This window comes from Daktulosphaira vitifoliae, unplaced genomic scaffold, assembly GCF_025091365.1.
Source record: "Daktulosphaira vitifoliae isolate Bord-2020 unplaced genomic scaffold, ASM2509136v1 Scaffold_442, whole genome shotgun sequence".
NCBI lineage: Eukaryota > Metazoa > Arthropoda > Insecta > Hemiptera > Phylloxeridae > Daktulosphaira > Daktulosphaira vitifoliae.
Window position 1 is genome coordinate 1 of NW_026100007.1, and position 10,265 is coordinate 10,265.

Genomic DNA, 10,265 nt, shown 5'->3' on the forward strand with positions numbered 1-10,265 from the left:
TCCGAACGTGTTCACGGACAACGTTCGCCATATAAACCTATATAAAATAAAATCTGAACGTATACGTTCGTGAACGGACGAATGAAAAATAGACCCCCTGATTGACACATTTTCTCTGTATGGTGTATAAGTCGGGTACTTTACAACGGGGCAATAAGGGTCAACGGCTCTCTCATGAATGTTGTTTACAACCATCGTACCATAAGTAGCCGCTGTTGCATGAGCTTCGCTTACTGTAGGCTCCTCTTCAGCATACAAACACCGTTGCAGGTCCTCGACTGTAAGATGATTTTTCACAACGTGACCACGTATCCCTTTTGCCTTAATTTTTTCTTTACCCTCCAAGTCAAAACCATAACATTTTGGTCTTAGACTAATANTTATATTTTAGGTAAATATGTTTATCTAAAAGGCAAGTGTAAGGGTCAAACCTTTCTTTTGTTATTTATGACCGTTCGCTAACGGATGGTTCCTATCATACGTCGTGAACGAACATTTTTTATTGTTCTAAACGGTCATAATGATTAATATTAAATAGCGTTATTAGAAATGTAATTTTGTACAAATAAGGAACATGTATATTTTTTAAAGAACAAAAGGGTTTTAAATGAACCAAAGTAATATTAATTATAGAAATAACATTAATAGATTTATTCATTGTTTTACAAATTTACACACAATGTATCTGTAGTACCAATGCGCCATAATGAACACGGATTAATTTGAATGCAATTCATTGTTTTTTAATATTATACACAATTTATCTGTTTTTTTCTTGGAACATATTGAACACTTTTCGTCCTCAATGCAATTTTCACAATACCAACCATGACCACATGGTATCATTATGTAACTCTTTGACAGTTCATCATCATCATCATCTGTTACTTGACTGCGACACATTACACAACGTGCTTCTCGTCCATCTAAGATACATCTTGGTGGTAAGGGCTCATACACTAATTGCAAACATTGAAAATTAGTTCGTTTTTTAGTACAAAAGTTTTGATGAGTAAACGGCTATTTTACATTTCACTCAAGAAATTTAAGTAATATAAAATTTTAACGGGAATGTCTTTTGCGCATCAATAATCGTATTATGAAAAATAAAAGAGTTTTAAAAAATAATAATTTTTGTTTTAATACCTATCATATTTAAAGTATACATAACACGTATACTTTAAAAATATAAATATGTATTACATTTTTCATTCATTTTTCACTACAAAAAAAGTAATTATGTCATATCAGACTATAAAGAGAAAAGAATTAAATATTTCCCCTTTCTGTGGTGCAAGATTTGTTCATAAAGAAATTTTCGATATAATTTTTAATTGATCTACTGAATATTTAAAAAATATTAGAAAAAAAAATTATATAAAAGGGAAAGAAATCGACCTCATACTTTAAGGTATGTTAACAAAATGTAAATTTTTATAACCGGCCACACTAAATAGCCTTTTTTAAACTCTTTTCTTACAAAAAACTTTGATTATTCCATGATAATTTTAAGAAAAGTAAAGCTATTTAACAATTCCATTGCATAATATGTTATATTTATATTTGTTAAAATATAAAAAGGCAATATTTGTTAAAAAAAAAAATTGTTTTACGAAATAGTATTTGTAAAAGAGTTATTAGATTTGTCATATCATATTGATTGACAAATTTCATATACTATAAATGAAAAAAGAGCTTTCTCTATATCAACTTTATTTAAAAATTNAAAGAGCTTTCTCTAAATCAACTTTATTTAAAAATTCAACTTCCGTACTCTCCTATTTTGAATAAGATTTAAAATTTCTAATAATTTTTTTTCGCATTCTATTTCTTTAGCTATTGAAAAAACAATAAATTTTATATGTTTATATATTTTTGAATATAAATGTATTTCTGTTAAATTTAAAAAGCCATAACAACAATAATATATCGTTCTAGCAGAAATGTTATAACTACTATTTAAAATAAACATGATTTCATTTTAATTATTTTTGAAAAATTTGTTATTGATAATATTTAAAAATATTTCCATAAAAAATTCCTTAACAGGTTACTAAGTAAAGTTTTCAGTAAAGTTTTGAGTTTTCTAAATTAGTAAATCATGTAATTTTTAGATTGATAAGGGTCTTTTTCCCGCCCTTAATTTGTAATTATTAAAATTGAAGATATATAACTTTAACGTTAGTAAGACTAATTGATAAGCAAAAAAAGGTTCTTAGACCACCAATGGCGGATACAGAGAGAGGCGCAGGGGGCGCCCGCCCCTCCTCAGCTACTGGCTTACTGATTAAATAAAAACACCTTCAATTAGGACTTGGTATCTAAAAATCTAAAAATTATAAGTGCATGCGAATTGTGTAGGAACACCCATTGCTTTATCGAAATAACATCAATAATAGAATATATATGTACTGACATACTGTATTATCACTCTATATTGAAGCAATTGTGTTATTTATGGAACACGCTACTTGTATTTTTTATTTTAAATTTTAACGATTGCTTAAAACATGGTTAAGGCCCAAAATGAGTGCAGATAGATTAACAGGTCCTGCTTTGTTGTATATTCACAAAAATATTAGTATTCATAATAATATCAAAAATATCATTGATAGATTTGCTAATGACAAAAAAAGAAAATTAGATTTTATTCTTTAATTATTTTAATAGTATTCGTTACAAACTTAGGTGTTAAGCTATAATATTGTAAGAAATGTATATATTTTAAAACTAAAAATGCTGTTAGTTTGTTATTTTGTTTATAATTTTTACTTTACATTGTTATTTTTTATGTTAAATTATTGTTATCACTATTATATGAAAACAAAAGACTGTTAATATATTTTGAAAATTTATGAAATAGTAAGTAGGTATTAAACTGTACTAAATTATGTTAAAATAATAAAGATTACCTAATTATTTGACTAATTTAATTGTAATATGTAATTCAAACAAATTTTCATTTGCCCCGGGCTTATAACATTATAAACTATACTTTAATTTTCATTTACCCCATACACAATATACTATTTGGGACAAATGGAAATTTGTAGGTATCGAATATATGAAATAATATAACGATATCTGTAACAGAACAATTTCATTTGCCCATTATGTTTGTTCAATATAACACTTGCTGTTGGAAATAGATATTTTCATTTACCCCAGAAGTTTGGGGCAAATGTAAATTTTTTATGCAATTTTATATTATTTTTTTCTCTTAAGATAATCAACTATTTAAACGTTTGATTGAAATAATAGACACATATTGTATATAGTAAAATAGTTTTTATCTAAACCAAAATTAAAAAAAATTATTACTACATGAATCTAATAAAAGTCGTAAAACATGTAAATTTCATTTCCATTTAACCCACTTGACCCTATATTTTGTTTTTATTTGGTAAATAGCTTATAATTTCAAATGAAGTTCTTCATATGCAATTAATTTTGATTAACGCGTTTATTTTTATATACCTATGTCCTCAGAGTCATTAAAAACCATATACTATAGTAATTAAACAAATTATTATGCAGCAAGCATTAAACGAATGTTTAAAAATAGAAATGTAATAAACACAAAATAATAAATCAGTTCTTAAAAGAAAAATATGTATCTAATGACGCCCCCCCTGGAATAAATTCTGGATCCGCCCCTGTAGACCACTCAAGTTTTTATTTATTTCAACCTCAATATTTTATTTCATTAATGTTTCAATAAGTAATTATAATTTATATACTTTCGGGTACTATTGACACAGATGTTTGTATATTTAGTTCTTGAGTACTTGTAATCAATTCATTACATACAGGACAAGCTTCAATTTTTTTAACACACCTTTCACATGACCAGCCATGTCCACATGGTGAAAAAAAGTATATTCCCGAATCACCGCTACTGTATTTGTTACATCCAAAACATTTGCTTTCATCTACAGAAAAAAATAGAAAAAAATGTTAAATACTTGTATCGGTAATAATTTCCAGAAATTTTTAATTTTAGTTTTCAGTTCAAAAGCAATATAAGTTTTCTTTTAACGCTTTAAAAAACTTAAAAACTAGTAGCCGAGTATACGAACAGTTGTTTTTTAAACATGTACAGTTATTTACCAAATATATACTTATAGTATAATTTGAGTTTTTTGTATTTGAAAAGAGTAGAATTATGTGCTAAAGACAATTGATAACCTATAACATTATAACTGATATTATAGTAACGTTCTAAGTCGCTTACAGCCATATTATTCATTGATATATTATTAGGTTCTTTTAAAAAATGCACTTTATTTTCCATTAACTTCATGCAGTTTAATAAAGCATTTTTGTAATTTCTGTTGAATTTATTAAATTTGAATTCCTTAGATTTGTGATTTTTATAAACATCTAAAATACATTCATGCGGTTCAGGAGAAATCCATTCTCTATTAATTTTCGGTATAAGTTCAGCAAGTTTTTCACTAAAATTTTCTAAGTAAAATGATATTTCAGCNTTCGGTATAAGTTCAGCAAGTTTTCCACTAAAATTTCCTAAGTAAAATGATATTTCAGCACGTTGTTTATTCATTTCTATTGCAAACTCGCAGAACCGATACATGAATGTAAAGACCATACTTTCAATGGCGTTCAAAAAAATTGTATAAGCCAATTTATAATTTTTTTTGTTCACACATCTACTAACCACAAGTGTTAATGTTTTATTTATTATTTCTAAACCTTCTTCATAAGGAATATCTTCATCATCTACTACGTGACTGTAAGGTAGTGGACAAAACAATACCTCATTTCTTGATTGTATATAATAAGGATGTTGTTGAAGAATGACTTGATGAATATTTGGGTATTCCATTTCCAGAGTCTGTATGTCCTCACGTGTAATGTTATTTAGATTAACACAAATTGATTGGTTGATTGTTTGAATAAAAAAAAATACTAATTTCAATTTATTGAGAAACATATTATTTTAGTAGAATATTTAACACAATTTTTAAATTTCAAAATATTTTATCAATTATAATTAAACAGTTTTGAAATAAACGTATATACTAACTAAAAAAATTGAATTAACAGAATAACTTTAACAAGAGTATTTATAAGCTCTTACAAGTGTATTTTAAATACATGATCAAAAATAAACTTTTATTGTGTACTTTAATAATATATGAACAATTGTAATTTAAAATATAATTTATTAATTATTTATACACGCAAAAATACGAATTTTCTTTAATGAAATGATTGATTGAAAAAAGCAAATGATCATTAAATTAAAAATAAAATACTATATTACTTATGTACCTAATTTAAACTGTTTATTTTGTCTTATATGATTTGATACCAATCTAATTTAAAATCTAATGAAATTTGTAATTATTAAAGCAAAATAACTTTTTAATTACGTATTGTGAAATAGTAATTTTATAAACTATATTTTGACATATAAAAAACTGTTTGTATATTATATGAATTATATCGGTACGACATTGATAAATAGATAAATATATAATTCAATCAGAGAAAGTGCGACGAGTTGACATTTAAGTTTGGCAGGAGATGACTCCCTTTTAATTAGGTTATACATATTTAGTTATTTTTTAGGAATATTTAAATTAAACAATAGAATTTTAACATTCCCGTTAAAAAAGTATTAGAAAGTGACTTTTTTAAATTAATTAATAATCAGTTTAAAATAATGAACTTTTTATCAATTGTTTTAAATATATCAAGAAGTTTTCTAAAAAAATTGTATGGTGAATATTTTCTTATATTAATATTTTCTTTTGAGATTNAAAAATTGTATGGTGAATATTTTTTTTGAATTTAATTAGAGCTTAAGGATGACAACTTGTCCTTGTCTCCTCTAAATGGGTGTAAATAATAAGTAACACAATTTATGCATTGAAGCAAACGCACATGAATTTATTTAAGAATTTACATTAAATTCGTTTAGTAAACTAAATTTAGATTTCAAACTATTATTTATATAATTTATGTTTTAAGAAAGCTTTACAAATAATATTTTTAATTGTTTTAAATAACCTCGGTCAAAAATATTTTTTAGAACGAGTCCATATTTGTTGTTCTTAAGTGGACTGTATAATATACGTTTTTTACTAATAATAGTATTTGTTTATTAATTATAATTATATTTTAAGATAACAACGCTATACTATAAAACATAAAACACTACGTATCGCACCGACCATTACGACGGATCGCGGTGAACTAACTACTGCTAACGGCGATAAGGCCAAGCAGCGCAATCAAAAAGATAACAAACAACAAAAAAAAAATACATTAATATCGGCCAGAACAATATTAAAAATACGTTATATATTGGAAAACAGTTTATGTATTAACTTTTTAATATTTAAATTTTTATAATTAGTAAATCATTTTAATTTATTTTGTTTTATTTATGATAATTTTGCTTTTTAAAAATAATTTCGTTAAAAAAAAAATGTTTATATTATTCAATAATATTCCAAAAATTTACTTTTTAGTTATACAGGCTGAGAAAACTTGTTAGGATTAATAATTTCACATTTCTTATTGTCATAATTAAATAAAAATTTCAATATTTTTCTAATATTGATTTCCAGAAAAATGTCAGATTCAATACGAAGCTGACAGTGATTCAAATCACTGTCATTTCATTTTGAACCTGTCTTGTGATACATAATTATGTGTTCTTTTTAAAAACTAAATAGATGGTTAGAGTCATCTCATGTCTCTACCCAGAGTATGGTTCTTATATATGATCTTTCTACTTAACTCCTGAAATAGACACGTATCAATAATATAACTCTGTACAAACATTATTGATTTATTAAATTTATTTAGTATATTTTTCTATATTGATGATTATTTTTCTTTTTATGGTTTAAAATTAGATAAATTAAATAAGTTGTAAATTTATTTAGTTTTGAATAGTGTAGATGTTTTTGTTGATAAGAAAAATAGTTCAAAATGGACTATCTTTATCCAATATTGTATGTCAAATTGCTTTAATGCCAATAACATCCAGATATTGAAATAATTTTACTTTTTTCATCTAAAAGTACATTGAATTATCTTTTATTTGATATAGATTTAAATAATTATATAAAAGAATTTTTGATATGTTAATATAAGCTAATGTTATTTATTATGAACAAAACAGTTCGCAAAAATATGATTTAAAATTTTTTTATTCTTAAATTTATTTTTATTTAGGTACAATAATATCTAAAGGATCAATATAAATCTATTAAAAGATTTAATATTAAATCTTAATATTGCCATGCGTCAATTATCAAATAAGTATGTTTTAGCTTTACTAATCGTTTTTTTTAATAACAATTCTGTATTATAGCAATAAATTGTATTTTTATTTATTCTGTTTAAAAATATGTATTAGAATTTCTTATAATTTATGTATATGTTTTGACTTTTAAAAGTTAAAAGCATCAAAATGAAAAAAATAAAACTATAAATCACATAATAATTTAAATAAAAAAATTATAACTACAATAGATTAAAATAATAATGACAGCATCACAGTGATATAGAAAATTAAATTATATAAAAGGTTTTTTTATAGTTTCATAAAACCAAATTTTAGGTTATTATTAAGGTTAATTTGTTTTAATGTAATAATATTACCATTGACAGTCAAATAGGCTTCGATTAGAGATATGGTCCCAACATAATTTTTTTAAGAGTACAATTTTCATTTTATATATTTTATATTCGGGAAATTTTATGTATAATATTTCAATTCAAAAGTTATTGAGCAGAATTAATATAAAAAAATGATTATTTCAACAAGTATAGGAAATTAAATTTTAGGTCTTTGTTATTATTAACAGATAAAAAAATTCGACAAGATATTATTCCAAAAGAAAACATTTATGCATATCTAATCTACTAAAAAACTTGATATACGAGTAGTATATACAAAATAATACAAATAAAAAAGCTCTAGTGTATGAAGTACAACTTCAATTATGATATTTAAAAGATTTTTCATCTCCTCCATGTCAAAATCATCTGATAGCCAATCGACGAGAGAAAGAGTGCGATCAAAAAATTTTAGAAATAAAAATAATATTATCGACTTCCTTACGCATATTAATATAAAATGTAAAATAACTAAATCTATAAAATTATGAACAGACAATATAATAAAATGTTAATTTAACATTTTATTATGTCTGTTACCACTTTTTGTTATAATACATACACCACTCATTATTTAGTAGTATATATGTTAGTATCTATTAGTCATCAAATTAAAAATATCATTCATGTTACTTTAAGCTATTCCAAGAAATATGTCTAAAAATACATTGATATAAATCTACTGTAATAATTATAAGAAATTCTTTAGTTGTGACAAATTATCTATTTTAGTAAAATAATATGTAATAAATAACACAAATTGAGTAATAAACAGATAATAGTAAAAGGTCGTGACACTTCTTGCATAGATAGATGAATTAAATTTAATATAAAAGGGCATAAAAACTGTCAATCTCTCTCACTACCATTTCACCTTATGAACTTTTAATGAATGCAAGAAGTGGCTTGACAAAATACGATTTTACATAGAAAATTGAAGTAAATTCATTTTTTCAACATTAGTCCTGAAATCATTAAGGTAAATTCATATTCAAAGTAAATATAATGAGTACATAAATTAAGTAGGAAACCAGAAAAAGTAAAGTGATCTCTAGAATAAAATATTGTCTAAATAAATAAAGAGAATCAATAACGTTTGTACGAAGTTAGCCAGCCTAGTCTAATCTTTGAGTGGNCCGAAGTTAGCCAGCCTATTCTAATCTTTGAGTGGGTTAACTGTGTAGTCAATACTAATAAAGACTCTCTTGCGAAGATAGAGAACCCACTTGTGGTTCCTATACTACTCGAGGTTTTTATTGACTCGACTCACAGTCAGCACAAGCCTAGATAACTACTGGTACGAGTGGCGTTGTTGATGATTTATGTGTGATAATTAATCACAATAATTTCTATTTAAAATTATTATTATATTAATAAATTTTCAAACATCCCTTTGTTTTTCTATATTTTACATCTTCTCATATACCCTCGTACTCATATCCCGAGAGAAAATTATATTATATCATTTTCTTTATTAAATAAATATAATAGTAACTCAATTGTTCTCATGCTCATATAATACCAACAAATATAAATAATTTTAGTAAATTATCCTTTAATTACTAATAAAAATATTCATAGTAAATTTCTCCTTTTATTTTGAGTTACTATATTTTTCTCAGCTCTCACCGAACCGATTTCTATCAATTATACGTCAAAAGATCACAAATTGTATCTAGTCGAAGACATTACCCTCAAAAATTAAAAAAAATTCCCTCGTCTCCTGTAAATGGGGTAAACCTCCAAAAAAATTACGAATTTAAAAATCGCTAATTTTCGAAATTTTTTAAATTTTTTTTACTTAAAAGTGCCATAACTTTTTCAAAAATGAACATATCAATATAATTCTTTTTTATATAGATGCATAATATCATTACCTTTCATTTGGTATATTTTTTTCATAAATTTAACCCTTAACCTGCCCACAAGGGNATCATTTGGTATATTTTTTTCATAAATTTAACCCTTAACCTACCCACAAGAGGGGATTTAAAATGATAACTTTTTCAACTTAACTTTTGAAAATATTCCGGAAGGTGTGACACTTTTATATATATCTTAAATCAAAGCTAATGATATGTACTTTATCATGAAAAAAAAAATTTCGGACTTTATTTTGTCTTCATGGTGAAAATAGCTACCAAATGGTTTTTTTTTTGTGAAAACTCTCGATTTTATTTTTTATATTTTTAACTTTATAATGCTATAACTTATTGAAAAGTGTATGGATCAACATAATTTTTTAATGAGAAATAATATTTTTTAATAATCCCTTTTTCATTCGACATACTTTGTCTTAATCAGGATATTAATAAGGAACTAGCAGTTTATGAAGCTTTTGGAATAATCCACCAATTTTTTAAAATTNATTGGAATAATCCACCATTTTTTTAAAATTAAACACTATCTAAAGATTTGCATCGAAGCAACGGTATCAGTTTACAAAAGTATGTACACGTTAATTAATTGTTTTTTGATGGACATTTGATTGGCTACAGTTTGTTGATAGCAGTACTGTGTGCAGTGTGCTCAACCGGAACGCCGTACCGTCTGTAGGAAGTAATAATCATAATAGTTAACAGTAATCGCTACAATTGTCTTCGATG

At 24.8% G+C, this 10,265-nt stretch overlaps 1 protein-coding gene across 1 annotated transcript; it reads right to left on the reverse strand.

Moving 5' to 3' along the window:
• Positions 1-627: 627 nt before the first annotated feature.
• Positions 628-4,846, reverse strand: LOC126909484 (uncharacterized). Its single transcript, XM_050691909.1, has 3 exons — positions 4,235-4,846; positions 3,839-3,932; positions 628-959 (listed from the first exon to the last, which is right to left on the reverse strand). Exons 1-3 carry the CDS (start codon positions 4,844-4,846, stop codon positions 718-720), a joined length of 948 nt encoding a protein of 315 aa, XP_050547866.1. The 3' UTR covers positions 628-717.
• Between the last annotated feature and the right edge of the window lie 5,419 nt (positions 4,847-10,265).